The 17,887-nt window shown below is 44.3% G+C and overlaps 1 protein-coding gene and 1 pseudogene across 6 annotated transcripts in view; one reads left to right on the forward strand and one right to left on the reverse strand.

Moving 5' to 3' along the window:
- SMC5 (structural maintenance of chromosomes 5) overlaps positions 1–2,133 on the reverse strand; it is a 106,903-nt gene extending 104,770 nt beyond the window's left edge. For all 6 annotated transcript variants that reach the window (XM_017341738.4, XM_008256276.5, XM_002708237.6 and 3 more), the window contains exon 1: positions 1,863–2,133. In XM_017341738.4, coding sequence (XP_017197227.1) covers positions 1,863–2,047 — 185 coding nt within the window. In that variant the 5' untranslated portion in view covers positions 2,048–2,133. The remainder of the gene's footprint in view (positions 1–1,862) is intronic.
- A 247-nt stretch (positions 2,134–2,380) lies between these two features.
- On the forward strand, positions 2,381–17,334 carry LOC100358314 (U2 small nuclear ribonucleoprotein A' pseudogene; annotated as a pseudogene).
- Positions 17,335–17,887: the final 553 nt, after the last annotated feature.

The following is a 17,887-nucleotide window of genomic DNA, read 5'->3' on the forward strand; positions in this document are numbered from 1 at the left end:
CCTTTAGGGCAAACTCAAACCATTTCTGTGGGGTCAACAATCACCCTACAAACCCATGACTGCCAAACCACTCACCTATTCACATTCTTCTCTGAGCTCCAGACCCTTCTAATTCTGCCGGTGAAAAACTCTCTTAGTAGTCCCACAGGAAACTTCAAGTTATACGATCTAAAAGGTATTTGTTACTCTTTTCCCAAAACTAGTCCCTCTTTTGAATAGTACCTTACCAGTCAGCAAAGCAGAGACTCGAGGAAAACACTGCACTTCTCCCTAAACCAGAGCCTGTCAAATCTCTCACCTGTCAGCTCCTATAGCGTTCAAACTCTCATCATCTCTCCCCTTCATACTGTCAAAGACGTCTTGTCTCTGAACTTGCATCCTTTCTAAATCATCCTCCACACTGCTTCCAGATGATCATAAATCACCTGCCATTCCCTGTTACAAACACACCCTGGCTGCCTACACGAAGCAGATGGAATTCCTTAGCACAACATACAGACTCTCAAGGCTTGTCTGTCCCCACATTCAATAACATCCTATGTTCCAGCCACACTAAAATACCTGACACTTCCTAAACAAATCAAACTCTTGGGGCCGGAACTGTGGTGTAGTGGGTAAAGCGCTGCCTGCAATGCCAGCAGCCCATATGGGCGCCAGTTCGCGTCCTGGCTGCTCCACTTCCGATCCAGCTCTCTGCTACGGCCTGGGGAAGCAGTGGAAGATGGCCCAAGTCCTTGGGCCCCTGCACCCACGTGGGAGACCCTGAAGAAGCCCCTGGCTCCCAGCTTCGGATCAGCGCAGCTCCGGCCGTTACAGCCATCTGGGGAGAGAACCAGCAGATGGAAGATCTCTTTCTCTCTCTGTAACTCTGCCTTTCAAATAAATAAATAAACCCTTAAAATAAATAAATAAACCAAACTCTTTCAGGCAGTTTCTTCTGTCTGCAATGCTCTTCCCTTACAACTTCCATTCCTTGTTTACAAGGCTCTTTACAGCAGCTACAGATGAAATTAACCCCTGCATCCTTTGCGCTCCCGAAGTATCCTGACAGCAATTTAATTATCTATGTTTCCTGATGTAGATTAAAACAGCTGCTTTTCAGCTATATAAACCTGGGCAGACTTCACCTCTCTGAGCTCATCTCAACGCTACGAAGAAAAAAAAGAAGAGTACTGTCAATGAAACATCTAGCTCCCTACCTGGCGCAAGATACAGAGGTGGGGGAAAGACATTACTGTAACCATTCTGCTACCTACGAGCGAGTTTAAAAACACAACAGACCTGGAACAAATGACCTGTAATGCGCCAGACGCACATAATTTTGTTACAACTCTTACTAAAGCCTAAATGGCAACTAGCAGTCTGAAGGGAGAGGATTGCAAAGAAGAAAGAAAGCTGGCTTCGCAGGGGTCACGGATCCGCAGGCAGGTCCCACCACGGAAACACAGGTCTAGCTGTTCTGTCCACGCTAACCCCCATGCGCACCAACCATCTTGTCTTCTCCCCGTCCACCTGACAAATGCCGACTTTCGGAGTCGGCCACAGCATCACTGCCGCCCCGATTTAACTCTGATTTCCTTGGACTTCCCAAGGCCCATACTTCTGTGGGTTACGGACCCTGTCCCGTGCAGTCCGCGTCTCCCAGGCCCTGGTCTGTCCCCTTGCCTGCCCTCCAAAAAAAAAAAAAAAAAAAACGTTGGCGGAACGAATAAAACACAAACATAAACACGGTACACAAGAGCCACGGCCTACGCAGAATAATCCTGGGGGAATGCCACACGCCCTCGCCGCCGGACCCGCAGGCCCGAGACGCAGCCATACACCCGCCCCCGCAGGCAGCTGGCGCCCCCCGGGCCACTCACAGGAAGTTCTCCATGGAGATGCGGACGATAGAGCCTTCCACGAAAGGCCCGGCCGACTGCAGGAGCGATGGCTGCGGGGCAGAATTCTTCCTCTTGCTCGGCACCTCCGACGAAGGATCTCTCGGCAGAGCTCGCTTGGAAGCCAGGGGGGTTGAGGTCGGCGTCTTCCTGCTCGAAGTCGCCATCCTGGCTTCTTCCGCGCCCCGCAGCGGCTTCCGTTCCCAGCGACGCGCAGCCCCCGGGGCCGCGGCGCCAGGCTCCCGCGCGAACTGCCCGGCGCGCGACCCCGGCCGCGCGGCCGCACGGCGCATGCGTAGTTCCGGCCGGCGGCGTCCGCGGCCCCGCCCCGCGCCTTCCCGCCCTGTCCGGCTGCGCGGGGCCTGAGGGTCAGAGGGTCGCAGATCGCTGGCGGGCGTTCGTGGTGCGTTTTTCTAATTTCAGTCTGCTGGACTTCAGGAAAAGCCGTCAGTTCCATTTACTGTTTTGAAGGCCACTGAGGCGCTTCCTGGGCCCCAGTGATGTGTTGCGGTGGCCCAGACGGGTGCGGGTGGTACGTGGGGCGCCCCGGGGCAGCCGAGGGGGCGACTTCCGGCCCGGCGAGCTCGGTCCAAAAAGAAGGAAAAAGAAACCCTCCCGCGGGGTTGTGTGCCTGTCTCCGTCAGGGCCTCGTCCTACGCCTCCTGCTGCTTCAAACTCGTGAGGACGGCTCTGTACGCATTGCCTGACCACCCTCTCACTGCCTAATTTTAAAAAAAAAATTTTTTTTAAAGAGGAGCTGGTGTGGCATAGAGGATGCGCGGCCGCTTGCTATTCCCTGCTGCTCGGCTTCCGATCCAGCTCCCTGCGAGTGGCCGGGGAGAGCAGCGGAAGGTGGCTCAAGTGCTTGGGCCAAGGTGAAGCGCCTGGCTCAGGCCTGGCTATTGCGGCCCCTTGGGGAGGGAACCAGCAGGTGGAAGATATCTCCATCTCTCCCTCTCTGGCTCGCTGTCTTTCAGATAAATAAATCTTTAAATAAATAAGATAAATTTAAATAAGTAAATATTAAAAGAAAGTTGCTAATTGTCATAGCTGTGATATGACTGTCGAAGCTAGCTCTTTATACAGTAAGTGAGGCATAAGTAAATATTAAAAGAAAGTTGCTAATTGTCATAGCTGTGATATGACTGTCGAAGCTAGCTCTTTATACAGTAAGTGAGGCCTTTTTAGTGGCCGTCACTCACATGCCAGGATCTGACTAGCTGGGAGGCTGTGGACCTCTCTCTAAAACTTGCTGGTTTTAGGCTCTCATTCCCACAGTTTCCACTGGTAGCCAGAAATTTCTTTATAAAATGAAATTTATGTCGTTATAATTTTAGGAAGTTTGAAAATAAGCACAAAGCAGAACTCAACAACCATTCGTGTGTTTTTCTACAATCGACAGGTGTTCAGCCTAGCTGTTAAGATACCCACACCCGGCATGGAAATAACTGGAATCTTACCTGGCTCTGACTCCAGCTTCCTGCCAATGCAGACAGTAGGAGGACACAGTGATATCTTTGGTAACTGTTCTTGCCACTCAGGCAAGATTGCATTCCTGAATCCATACTTGCCTTCTCAGAGCAGTCACTTGAGTGAACCACATATCGGAGCTCTCTTCTCTGAACTTCTGAAAAAACTAACACTGTTAATCATCAGATGTTTCTTCCAGCATTTATTCTATTATCTGCTTTTAAAAAAATTACACATGAAACATATGGCTATAATCTCTTTTTTCAAATTAGAACAATAGGAGCTGGCGTTGTGGTGTAGCAGATAAAGCCACTGTCTGCTATGTAGGCATTCCATATGGATGCCATTTCTTGTTCTGGCTGCTCTGCTTTCTATCCAGCTCCCTGATAATGGCCTGGGAAAAGCAGGCTTGGGCCTCTGTCATCCATGTGGGAGACCAGGAAGAAGCTGTGGCTCCTGGCTTTGGCCTGGCCTGACCCACCCCTTCACCATTGCAGCTGTCTGGGGAGTGAACCAATGGATGGGTGATCTCTCTCTGTCTCTTCATCTTTCTCTCTCTCTAACTCTTTCAGTTAAATAAATAAATCTTTAGAAAGAAAATTAGAACACTAGGGGCAGGCATTGTGGTACACCAGGTTAAGCTACCACTTAGAACACAGACATCCTCATAACAGAGTGCCAGTTTGAGTCCTGGCTAATCGACTTCCAATCCAGCTCTCTGCTAATATACGTGGGAAGCCAGGGATGATGGCTCAAGTACTTTGGCCCCCTACCACGTGTATAAGAGACCAGGGTGGTCTGGACCAGCCAGAAGCCAGGAGTCTAGAACTCCGTCTAGATCTCCCATGTAGGTGGTAAGGGCCCAAGTATTTGGGCCATCTTCTGCTGTCTTCCCAGGAGCATTAGCTGTGAGCTGGAGCAGAAGCAGAGCATCCAGGACTCAAAGTGGTGCTCATATGGGATGCCAGCTTCATAAGTTGCAGCTTATCTCACTATGCCACAACTGGCCCTGTCTCTCCGGTTTTGACAGTTAAAAAATCTCAGATATTTCCAAACGTCACTGAAGAGTCGAATTTTCCTAGTTGAGAATCAATGCTATATTCTCTTTTGGAGTATAGATGAAAGAAGGGCCACGCTCCACTGCCTCTTATGTGCCTAACCTTGTCTAAAACCCAACAAACAAATTAAAGGAGATAAGCACTTCCTGTCCGTCTTACTCATGAAAGATGAGTAAGATACTCATGAAAGAATATGTAAATGTCTAGCAGTGTCCAAAAGGAAATATATCAAGACTTAACTGAATGTGCTGAAGGAATGCAAGGATGGTTATGTACTAGCAAATCAAATCAATTAATGTGACTCTTCTCATTAAAAGGTTAAGAGGCGGATGTTTGGCCTAGTGGTTAAGATGCTACTTGGGGTCTGGCATTGTGGCACAGTGGGTTAAACCACCATCTGTGATGCCCGTGTTCCATAGGAGCACCCTTTCAAGGCCCATCTGTTTTCAAGGTTCCACTTCCCATCCAGCTCCCTGCTAATGGGCCTGGAAAAGTAGCAGAAGATGGCCCAAGTACTTGGGCTCCTGCCACCTATGTGGGATACCTAGATGAAGTTCCAGGCTCCTGGCTTAGGTCTGGCCCATCCCTGGCTGTTGTGGCCATCAGGGGAGTGAACCAGAGGATGGAAGACTCACTCTCAGTCTCTCCCTTTCTCTCTGTCTCTCCTCTTTCTAACTCTGCCTTTCAAATAAATGAATATATCTTAAAAAAAAGAAAAAGGATGCCATTTAGATGTTAATATCCCATATCAGAGTGCCTAGTTCAAGTCTTGGCTCTGCTCCTGGTCCCAGCATTCCTAATAATGCAGACTCTGGAAGGCAGCAGGTGACATGGCTCAAGTGGTTGTATCCCTTCCACACATGTGAGAGACCTGGGTTATGTTCCTGGCTGCTAGCTTTGGCCTGGCTCAGCCCTGGCCACTGTGAATATTTGAGGAGTGAACCAGCAGATGGGTGCTCAGTTTCTCTCTCTCTCTCCCCCCCCCCCAGTCTCTCAAGTAATAAAAAAATTAAAGAAGAAAAGTTGGAGCAAAAAAAGCATTAAAATCTTTGCTTTTCTTTTTTTTTTTTGTTTAAGATTATTCATTTGAAAGGCTGAGATACAGAGAGGCAGAGAGAGAGAGAGAGACAGAGAGAGACAGAAAGAGAGAGAGGTCTTCCATCCGCTGGTTCACTCCCCAGATGGCTGCAATGGCTGCAATGGCTACAGCTACGCCAATCCGAAGCCAGGAGCCAGGAGTTTTTTCCAGGTCTCCCACATGGGTACAGGGGCCCAAGGACTTGGGCCACCTTCTACTGCTTTCCTAGGTCATAGCAGAGAGCTGGATTGGGAGTGGAGCAGCAAGGATTCAAATGGGTTCCCGTATGGGATGCCAGCCCCTAGGGTGGAGGCTTAACCTACTATGCCACAGCACCTGCCCCTAAATTTATCATTTAATTCTATTTTTGAAGTACCCTCATGTAGATACATTCCATTAACCAAAGAAAGATTTATTAATTCATATAATTTAAAACTAAGGCCCTTAATTAATAAAATTCACCATGATAAGAGTTGTTCATTGGGGGAGGGGGAGCTACAGCTACCAAAAAGATATTTGCCTAGTATATGGAATACTAGATATTTCCTATGAATATAAGAGAAAAAAATCAACTAAGAAATAGACAAAATAAATAGGCGTTTTGTACAAGGGGCAACATGAATGGCCAACAAACCTGAAAAGTTTCTCATGTTCATTTACAATTAGAAAAAGGAAAAAACCTCAGTGAAATATAATAATTTTTAAAATATTTATTTATTTTACTTGAAAGAGTTACAGAGAGGCAGAGGCAGAGAGGTAGAGAGAGAGAGGTCTTTTACTTGAAAGAGTTACAGAGAGGTAGAGGAGCCAGGAGACTCCTCTGGATCTCCCACATGGGTACAGGGGCCCAAGGGCTTATGTCATCTTCTGCTGCTTTCCCAGGCCATAGCAGAGAGCTGGATGGGAAGTGGAGCAGCCAGGACTCAAACTGGTGCCCATATAGGATGCTAGCACTGCAGGCCGAAGCTTTACCTGCCACGCCACAGTGCTGGCCTGGAAATACAATAATTTAATAGTGACGAGATTGGCAAAACTTGAGAAAATTCTGACACTAGCTAGTTTTGTCACTCATCTATACACCTAAGGGTGGTATAGATTAGTGCAGCCACTTGGGGAAAATTTTCATCACTTAGAAATTCATATACTAGATACATAACCATAGGATATTCATTCACACGGGCTTATGGATTATTGTACAAGAATATTTTATCATTGGGAGGCCTTGTGGCATAGAAGGTAAAGCTCCTGCCTGCAACACCAGCAGTTGGGTGCCAGTTGGTGTCTTGACTCTTCCACTTTCTATACAGCTCCCTGCTAATGTCCTTGGAAAAGCAGTGGAAAATGGCCCACGTATTGATCGTCTGCCACCCACATGGAAGACCTGCAATAAGTCCATGGCTCCTGGCTTCAGCCTGGCCCAGCCCTAAGCATTTTGGCCATCTGGGGAGTGAACCAACAGATAGATCTCTTTCTCTCTTTGTGTCTCTCCCTCTCTGTCTGTAACTCTTTCAAATAAGTAAATCTTAAAAAAAAAAGTAGTTTATCTGTAGTATTCACAGTACCAAAGAACTAGAAATACCCAGTAGTCATCAATGATAGAATACATTAATAAATTGCAGCATAATCATTTAATGTAATACCATAGTGACAATGAGTTAACTACAACTAGAAATTCAACATAGGTGAGTCTGAGAAACGTAATGTCAAGCAAAAATCAAGATGAATATGCATACAATAGTTTTATCTGGATAATTTTTAGAAGTGATCAAAAGCTAAGGGTGCACAGGAGTTAGGAGTACAAAGTAAAAAGTGTTTTTATAAAGTATCAGCATAAACTTTAGGGAATTGGTTAGTTCTTAGGGAGAGGAAAGTGTGATGACTACAGCAGAGTGTTTTCTTTTATATATATATTTTATTTTATTTAATGAACATAAATTTCCAAAGTACAGCTTATGGATTACAATAGCTCCCCCCCCATAACTTCCCTCCCACCCACAACACTCCCCTCTCCCACTCCCTCTTCCCTACCATTCACATCAAGATTCATTTTCAATTATCTTTATATACAGGAGATCAATTCAGCATATATTAAGTAAAGATTTCAACAGTTTGCACCCACACAGAAACACAAAGTGTAAAATACTATTTGAGTACTAGTTATAGCATTAATTAAACACCTAAGAGTAATTGTGTATTAATTACAGAGTTCAACCAACAGTTTTAAGTAGAACATAAAAAATACTAAAAGGGTAAAGTATTAAGTTCTTTTGTTATATAGTTATTTTTTTATTTAATAAATGTGAATTTACAAAGTGCAACTTTTGTATTGTTGTGGCTTCCCCCCCACCAACCTCCCTCCCTCCCGCGGCCCTCCCCTCTCCCACTCCCTCTCCCATCCCTCCCTTCATCGAGTTTCATTTTAAATTACCTTCATATACTGAAGATCAACTTAGTATATACTAAGCAAGGATTTCAACAGGCTGCACTCACACAACCACACAAGGTATAGGGTATTGTTCGACTAGTAGTGTTGTTTTTAAGTTTCATAGTAGAACACATTAAGGACAGAGATCCTACGTGGGGAGCATGTACCCAGTGACTCCCGTTGTTGATTTAACAATTGGCACTTTTATTTATGACGTCAGCAATCACCCGAGACTCTTGCTATAAGCTGTCTAGGCTATGGAAGCCCCTTGAGTTCACCGACTCTGAACTTGTTTAGTCAAGGCCATATCACAGTGGAGGTTCCTTCCTCCCTTCAGAGAAAGGCGCCTCTCTCCTTGATGGCCTGTTCCTTCTTACAGCAGAGTATTTTCAAGTTGTTGGTAATATGCTATTTCTTGTGCTGTTTGTGAGTATTCATTCACAGTATGTGAGTGTTCACTTTATTATTCCTAAACATTAACACACATGGTATCTACAAATGTTTAGTTAGTTTTTACATAAAAATTAAAACATTTTAAGAGAGGAAAAAAAAGAATCTATGATGTATCTATGTATTTCAACATATTAGCAAACTAACAAGAAAAATCATTAACAGCATTTGCAAAGAAATATCTGATAGGGGCCAGCGCCATGGCAGAGTGGGTTAATTCTCTGCCTGAGGTGCCAGCATCCCATATGGGCGCCAGGTTCTAGTCCCAGTTGCTCCTCTTCCAGTCCAGCTCTCTGCTGTGGCCTAGGAAAGTAGTAGAAGGTGGCCCAAGTCCTTGGCCCCTGCACCCACATGGGAGACTGGGAAGAAGATCCTGGCTCCTGGCATCGGATTGGTGCAGTTCCATCCGCTGTAGCCATCTGGGGAGTGAACCAGCGGACGGAAGACCTTTCTCTCTGTCTTTCCCTCTCACTGTCTGTAACTCTACCTCTCAAATAAATAAATAAATATTTTTTTAAAAAAAGAAACATCTGATAAAGTTTAATGCCTATTGTAATAAACTCTTAGGGCCGGCGCCACAGCTCACTAGGCTAATCCTCCGCCTTGTGGCGCCGGCACACCAGGTTCTAGTCCCGGTCAGGGCGCCGGATTCTGTCCCGGTTGCCCCTCTTCCAGGCCAGCTCTCTGCTGTGCCCGGGGAGTGCAGTGGAGGATGGCCCAAGTCCTTGGCCCTGCACCCCATGGGAGACCAGGATGAGTACCTGGCTCCTGCCATCGGATCAGCGCGGTGCACTGGCCACAGCACGCTGGCCGCAGCGGCCATTGGAGGGTGAACCAACGGCAAAGGAAGACCTTTCTCTCTGTCTCTCTCTCTCACTGTCCACTCTGCCTGTCAAAAAAAAAAAAAAAAAACCCTCTTAAAAAACTAAGAATGAGGGGCCAGCACTGTGGTATAGCAGGTAAAGCCTCCACCTACAGTGCCAGCATCCCCCATGGGTGCCGGTTCTAGTTGTGGCTGCTCCTCTTCTGATCCAGCTCTCTGTTTATGGCCTGGGTAAACAGTAAAGATGTCCCAAGTGCTTGGACCCCTACCCCAGCATGGGAGACACAGAAAAAGCTCCTGGTACCTGGTTTTGGATCCACCCAGCTCCCACAAATATGGCTGTTTAGGGAGTGAACCAGTGGATGAAAGACATTTCTGTCTCTCCCCATCTCTGTCTGCAACCCTACTTCTCAAATAAATAAATCTTAAAAAAAACAACAACTAAGAATGAATGAGTCTGAAATTTTCTAGCTTCATGAATGCTAACTATCAAAAACCCAGAACACACATCACAATGGAGATACTCTTGATTTGTTTTCATCAAGATCAAAAGAAAGAATCCATAATCCCCACCGTTGAGGATCTTAGATAATGTGCTAAGATGAGAAAAATCATTAAGAGATTTAAAGAGACTGTGCTGGTTGTTCTCTGCTTGCAACTCTTCATCCTTTGTCTGTCTTTCTTCCACCTGCCTTCCACCACCGTCAGCTCTGAGAGGCTGACGGCTGCAGGCTTCAACAGCAAGGCTCGCTTGTTCTCTGGGGTCTGATCAGCCAGTGTGAAGCACTAGCAGGAACATGAAGCATGGCTGCGCTTTGGGAGTGGTTGTGTTCCGGCCCCTGTTGCCAGAGCCTCTGTCACAAACAGTCCATCTCCTGTGGATCCGCTCTTCCTGGGCTTGTTGACAGCAACCTTGACCCTTTAGGACTAATTTCTGGTTGCATCTAACTGCTGCTTTAAATGTCAGTGAAGAGCAGGACATGCGGATACCCTGGTCTCCTCGGCTCACAGCACATGCTGAGAACACTAATGGCATGGTTAAAACCACCATAATATGCTTTCAAGTAGGGGTCACCTTGACATGCTCTACTTTGGCTCTAATTTGCTAATCTAACTGTTGAGATATTTGCAGAGATTATTAACTCTTTCCCTACTAGGCATCTGGTTTTTATTTATTATTTGATATTTATATTTTTCCTGCTTTTTTTGCTTTTGGATTTTATATATGTTTTTCCAATTCCTGGAGCAAGGAGTCTATTCAATAAATGGTGCTGGGAAAACTGGATTTCCACGTGCAGAAGCATGAAGCAAGACCCCTACCTTACACCTTACACAAAAATCCACTCAACATGGATTAAAGACATAAATCTACAACCTGACACCATCAAATTATTAGAGAACATTGGAGAAACCCTGCAAGATATTGGCACCGGCAAAGACTTCTTAGAAAAGACCCCGGAGGCACAGGCAGTCAAAGCCAAAATTAACTATTGGGATTGCATTAAATTGAGAAGTTTCTGTACTGCAAAAGAAACAGGAAAGTGAAGAGGCAACTGACAGAATGGGAAAAAATATTTGCAAACTATGCTACAGATAAAGGATTAATAACCAGAATCTACAAAGAGATCAAGAAACTCCACAACAACAAAATAAACAACCCACTTAAGAGATGAGCCAAGGACCTCAATAGACATTTTTCAAAAGAGGAAATCCAAATGGCCAACAGGCACTTGAAAAAATGTTCAAGATCACTAGCAATCAGGGAAATGCAAATCAAAACCACAATGAGGTTTCACCTCACCCCAGTTAGAATTGCTCACATACAGAAATCTACCAACAACAGATGCTGGCGAGGATGTGGGGAAAAAGGGACACTAACCCACTGTTGGTGGGAATGCAAACTGGTTAAGCCACTAAAGAAGTCAATCTGGAGATTCCTCAGAAACCTGAATATAACCCTACCATACAACCCAGCCATCCCACTCCTTGGAATTTACCCAAAGGAAATTAAATTGGCAAACAAAAAAGCGGTCTGCACCTTAATCTTTATTGCAGCTCAATTCACAATAGCTAAGACCTGGAATCAACCTAAACAGTAGACTGGATAAAGAAATTATGGGACATGTACTCTATAGAATACTATACAGCAGTAAAAAACAATGAAATCCGGTCATTTGCAACAAAATGGAGGAATCTGGAAAACACATGCTGAGTAAAATAAGCCAGTCCCAAAGGGACAAATATCATATGTTCTCCCTGATCAGTGACAACTAACCAAGCACCAAAAAGGAAACCTGTTGAAGTGAAATGGACACTATGAGACACGGTGAGTTGATCAGCCCTTTCCCTGACTGTTGATGAACAACTTAATACTTTATCCCTTTTAGTATGTTTTTTGGTTGTCCTACTTAACACTATTGGTTGAATTCTGTAATTAATACACAGTTATTCTTAAGTGTTGAAACTTTACTGAAAAGTGATCCCTGTTAAATATAAGAGTGGGAATAAGAGAGGGAGGAGATGTACAATTTGGGACATGCTCAGTCAGACTTGCCCCAAATAGTAGAGTTAGAATCATATCAGGGGATTCGAATTCAATCCCATCAAAGTGGCATGTACTAATGCTATCTCACTAGTCCAAGTGATATGTTTCAGTTCACAGTTGATCATAATGACAAGACTAAGAGTCAAAGGGATCACATAAACAAGACTAGTGTCTGAAAATACTAACCGATAGATTAAAAAAAAGGGAGAGAACTATCCAGCATGGGAAGTGGGATACACAGCAGACTCATAGAATGGCAGATGTCCTAAACAGCACTCTGGCCTCAGAATCAGCCCTTAAGGCATTCGGATCCAGCTGAAAAGCCCAGAGAGTATTTCAGGCATTGAAAGCCAAGACACTGTGGCAAAAACAACAACAACAACAACACTAAATGAAAGATCTCTGTGAGTGAGATCCCAGTGGAAAGAACAGGTCATCAAAGAAGGAGGTACCTTTCTCTGAAGGGAGGAAAGAACTTCCACTTTGACTATGACCTTGTCTAAATATGATCAGAGGTGGTGAACTCAAAAGGCTTCCATAGCCTTGGCAACTCATGACAAGAGCCTAGGGTGATTACTGACGCCATCAACAAGAGTGTCAATTTGTTAAGTCAACAACAGGAGTCACTGTGCACTTACTCCTCATGTAGGATCTCTGTCTTAAATGTGCTGTACATTGTGATTTAATGCTATAACGAGTACTCAAACAGTATTTTTCACTTTGTGTTTCTGTGTGGGTGCAAACTGTTGAAATCTTTACTTAATATATACTAAATTGATCTTCTGTATATAAAGATAATTGAAAATGAATCTTGATGTGAATGGAAAGGGAGAGGGAGCGGGAGATGGGAGGGTTGCAGGTGGGAGGGAAGTAATGGGGAGGGGGAAGCCATTGTAATCCATAAGCTGTACTTTGGAAATTTATATTCATTAAATAAAAGTTAAAAAAAAAACTTACTAAGCCACAAAAAAAAAAGATTTTATACGTGTTTTTTCTGATTTTTTGAGTTGGATGCTAGTCTTAAAAATTTTTTGTCACTCTTTTTAAAGTGTTAAAATTCTTTTGATGTGTCAACTTATTTACATCAACCAAATTTTGACATTGATGCTTTGACTAGTCAAACATACAGGGAATGAAAAAGTGTTTATGCACAGTTTTTTCATAATATGCATTTCCATGAACATTTTAAAGAAACTTCATAATACAGTCATACATATACAAGTATATACACTTATATCCTTATATGAAAAGTGTATGATTTCTTCCTTGTTTATCTGAAAATGTCATGATTTTGTCCTCACTCTTGAATTATAAAATTCCAAGTGGATGTTATCTTCTTTCAGCGTTTAAAAACACTCTTCTGCTGCTTTCTCACTTCCTTCAGTATTGATAAACTTGACTTTAATGTTCATTTCTTTGTAGTTTATCTGTATTGTCATTCTGATAACTTTCAAAATCTCTTTCATTTGAATATTCCATAATTTCATATTGATATGCCTAGGTATGGATTTATTTTTATTTATATAGCTCAGATTTCTCAGACTCCATAGTTTTGAACATTTTTATCTATAACCAATTCTGAAGTCTGAGATAGTATCACTTTGAATATTGTCTCTTCTGTTTCTGGAATTTTTAATACATTGGACGCCTTCTCTCTTTTATTTTTCATCTCTTTATCTCTTTTTACTACATACTGGTTTATTACATTCCAGGTCACATTTTTTTTTCTGCTAGGTATGCCTAATTGGTTGTTTGCCTTTTCCACTGAATTTTTTATTTTAATGGTAGCATTATTTTATGTACAGAAGTTCTTTTTGGTTGCCTTTAGAATTTGAAAGCTGCTTCATGGAATATTGGCTTTTTCAGTGTTTACCCCTTTCTAATCAATTTTAAAATGTTTATTGTAAAGTGTATATCAACATTTTCCATTTTATGAACATGTGGATATCCCAGTCTGCTGTTTGCTGATGGCAAATTTTTGCTTCTGCTGGAGTGTTTCACCACAGTGTTGTAATTCTGAATTGTGAGTCCTTCTCTAATGCAGTTTCACATGTGGGAGCTCTGTGCAGCCTCAGCAGAGCTCACAGCCCTCCAGGGAAGGCTCATCACTGGTACCTACAAGATGCCCCCAGGGTGTCACTAGCGGGACATATTTTCACGGAGACTTTGAGCTTGCAGCTGCCCAGGCCACGCAGACAATCTACATATCTTCCTTCTCCTGTTTAAACATGTGCAACAGAGCTAGGGATTCTCCTTTCCCCCTCCACAGTCCACAAACATCTTGATCTTCTCCCTGGACTAGAGGGAAAATTGGACATCGGTTTTTTGGTTTTTTTTTTGTTTGTTTTTTTCTACTTTACCCTTTCAGTGAAAATAAAGGCCTTGAAAAGTCTTTGCCGGCCGGCGCCACGGCTCACTAGGCTAATCCTCCACCTGCGGCGCCGGCACCCCGGGTTCTAGTCCCGGTTGGGGCGCCGGTTCTGTCCTTGTTGCTCCCCTTCTAGTCCAGCTCTCTGCTGTGGCCCAGGAAGGCAGTGGAGGATGGCCCAAGTGCTTGGACCCTGTACCTGCATGGGAGACCAGGAGGAAGCACCTGGCTCCTGGCTTCGGATCAGCGCAGGTGCCAGCCATAGTGGCCATTTGGGGGATGAACCAATGGAAGGAAGACCTTTCTGTCTTTCCCTCACTAACTCTACCTGTCAAAAAAAAAAAAAAAAAAAAAAGAGTCTCAGCCTTATATGAGGGTTGGTTCTCTCCTCCCCCACTTTGGCAGGCTCTCTTCTGGTGACTTTATGGTTCTAAGGTTTTAAGCTTCCAGCTTACCAAGACTGACAACACAGTTATCATGTCAACTTGTGTGCCTTACGTCGATGCTTTCCTGCTGTCTTTTGAGGAGTGTGTGTATGTGGAGGGTGGCTGGATAGTTCCCTTCCTTTCTTACCAGCTTAGTTATTCATTTGCAATCCATCCGCAATAGCTTCGTGTTTTCAGCATAAATCGCTTCAGTTTTAAATGTCCTGTTGTGGGTCAGCAATATGTTTCTATGCTACCAACAGGAATAAACTGTGAAGTCCCTCTCACATTCCTTTTCCATCTGCCCCGTCTCTGCCCTCGCTCTTTCTTTTTTAGTTTTTCAGTCTTTGGGAGACTGGGTTTGAATTTCACTGCATTATTAATACTAAATATGAGCACCCTGTTAACTTATGAAACGTGAGCGGATGGATTATCTAGGGAGAGTCATGTCCTGACAGATAAAGGACCAATGAAATCTCAATGGACTTAAGTGAACTTTTATTTCCTTTATGATCCTGGGAACTCATGTGAATTTTAGTCCATGTTTGTACTAATTAAATTATTTTTCTGAGCATTCATTTATTTAACCCAGAAATATTTCAGTATGTTGGGCAGTTGGGGGGGCGGGCAGCACAAAAGTGAGTAAGTGGTCATTCTTGAGAGATGGAATACAAACAAGGGGTTAAGTAAGGATGATTAATTTTGCTGGTGTGGGTGAGTATACGAGGTATGCAGCACAGAACAATGAACACTGGTTGGAGTGGGAAGAACCAAGGGAAGGCAATGCCCAGCAGGAGGTTAAGATGAGTCTTGCACCTCTAGCCATGAAAAAGATGACAAAATGACAAGACCGTCTGGTTGCATTATCCTTAAGATGGCACTATACACTCACAATTCCTTTATAACGAAAGACTACATAAAAATAACAACCTGAAATTTCACTGAAACCTTATCACATAAAGCGGCATGGATTTGGGGTATCCAAGACTATTTGAAGTGCTTTTGTACATTACTCTCATTTAATCTGTCCAATGACCTTAAGAGTCAGAGACAAGTTTTTGCCCCATTTAGCAGACTAGGACAAGAATTCAGAGAGGGGTTAAGTGACTTGCTGTCATCACGTAGTGGCAGAGCCAGGATTTCAACTGAGTTGCTCCGAATCCAGACACCACGCACTGCATCACTCTGCTGTATTATCTCTATCTAGTACTCCACATGTTGAAAACACAGTGTCATTTTAATCACTGGCGGTAGCCCACTCCTCCGCTGTCCCCTGTCCCTGCGATTCTGGTTAAATTGCATGGGAACAAGATGTGCAGAGCCCAGGCTGTAGCCCTCACAGAGTGAGAGAAAACATCAAGGCACTGCTATGGAAGATTGTTGGGTCTCTGCTGGTTCTCACTGCTGTCCCCAGACTGCAGTAAGGAGGTCACATCCCCCTTCCAGGCCTTCCCATAGCACGCTGGATATAGGACCGCATGGTGCTTAGCACTCTGGACTGGTTTATATCTCTATTTTCTGCACACAAATGTGAGCTTCATCGTAACCTCTATGCTCAGCCTAATGCTGAGAGCATAGAATTCTCAAGAATTCTTTGCCAAACCATTTCTTTGTTCATATTAAAGACCCTTTGAGGGGAAGGCAGTGGCTGTGGCGCAGCAGGTTAATGTCCTGGCCTGAAGCGCCAGCATCCCATATGGATGCCGGTTTGAGACCTGGCTGCTCCATTTCTGACCCAGATCTCTGCTATGGCCTGGGAAAGCAGTGGAAGATGGCCCAAGTCCTTGGGCCCCTGCACCCGCGTGGGAGACCTGGAAGAAGCTCCTGGCTCCTGGCTTTGGATCAGCACAGCTCCGGCTGTTGCGGCCAATTGGGGAGTGAACCATTGGATGGAAAGCCTCTCTCTCTCTCTGCCTCTCCTCTCTCTGTGTGTAATTCTGACTTTTAAATAAATAAGTAAACCTTAAAAAAAAAAAAAAAAAGACCCTGGGAGGCAGGCAGCGGCTGCAGTGTGGGGTGGCTGACGGCAGAGCTGATGGAGCAGGTGGCACAGTACACTGATGCCTTGCGGGACCGGAGCTGGGCCTTCAAGTATAAAGCTCCTGTCATTGAAAACCTAGGTGCTGCTTTAGACCAGTTTGATGCTATTGATTTTTCTGACAATGAGATCAGGAAACTGGATGGTTTTCCTTTATTGAGAAGATTGAAAACATTATTAGTGAGCAACAACAGACTATGCCGTATAGGCCAGGGGCTTGATCAGGTTCTGCCCTGTCTCAACAGAACTCATTCTCACCCACAACAGTCTTGCGGAACTGCGTGACCTGGACCCTTGGGCCTCCCTCAGATCTCTGACTTATCTAAGTATTCTAAGAAATCCTGTAACAAATAAGTAGCATTACAGATTTATGTAATTTACAAAATTCCACGGGTCAGAGTACTGGATTTCCAGAAACTGAAACTAAAAGAGCATCAGGAAGCAGAGAAAATGTTCAAGGGCACACGGGGCACAGCTTGCAAAGGATATTGGCAGAAGCAAAACTTGTATTCCAGGTGCTGGTTTGTCAACTGACAAAAAGAAAGGTGGGACATCTCCAGGGGATGTCGAAGCGATAAAGGATGCTACAGCGAATGCATGGACTCTGGATGAAGTGGGGAGATGAAAGGGGGGCTGCAGTCCAGTCAGATGCCTGGCAGAGAATCGAAGAGGAGATGGAAGAACACACGGTCACAAACAGATCCTGAGCAGTGTGGCCGGTGGGTGACAAGAAGGCTCTCGTCGGCCAGGTCTTGCTTTGTGAACCTGGAATAATAATAACCTTGCTTGTGTCGACATTGTTGAAATGTTGCAAACTGCTGCTGATAATTTTGTAATTAAATTTTGAAATCTAAATGTCAGTTTTCTACAAATCATAAAAATAAAGGCCACTCACTGTGAACAACAACAAAAAGGATCCTGCACCTGAGGCATTGCTTTGTCAGTATCCTCTCCCTCCTTCCCCTCTGTATATAATTAATCTCTTTCTGGACAGCAAATTATAGGAGAGAGGGCAATCTGTGAGAATGAAGTTTGTGTTTGAAGCATTTGTGTGTTCAGGTGCTGCTGAGAATTGGAATAAATGCACACACTGGACTGAAATTGTTAAGAAACTCTATTAGCTGGTATGCCTTCCTCTCGGGCGCTTCTCAACCTAAAAACCTGCACCATGTTTACCATCCTTCCTCACTTCCATCCATGTGAAATACAATTAACATAAATGTCAAGGGCAACGTGGAAAGGGAAGAGAAGCCCGGAAAACCTGGATCCTGCATAAATGAGGGAAGGTGAGATAATCAGTTTGCATGTTTCTTAGCAACAACCAGTA

The sequence above is a fragment of the Oryctolagus cuniculus genome, chromosome 1, assembly GCF_051225735.1.
Source record: "Oryctolagus cuniculus isolate XC-2025 breed Fujian yellow rabbit chromosome 1, ASM5122573v1, whole genome shotgun sequence".
Lineage (NCBI taxonomy): Eukaryota > Metazoa > Chordata > Mammalia > Lagomorpha > Leporidae > Oryctolagus > Oryctolagus cuniculus.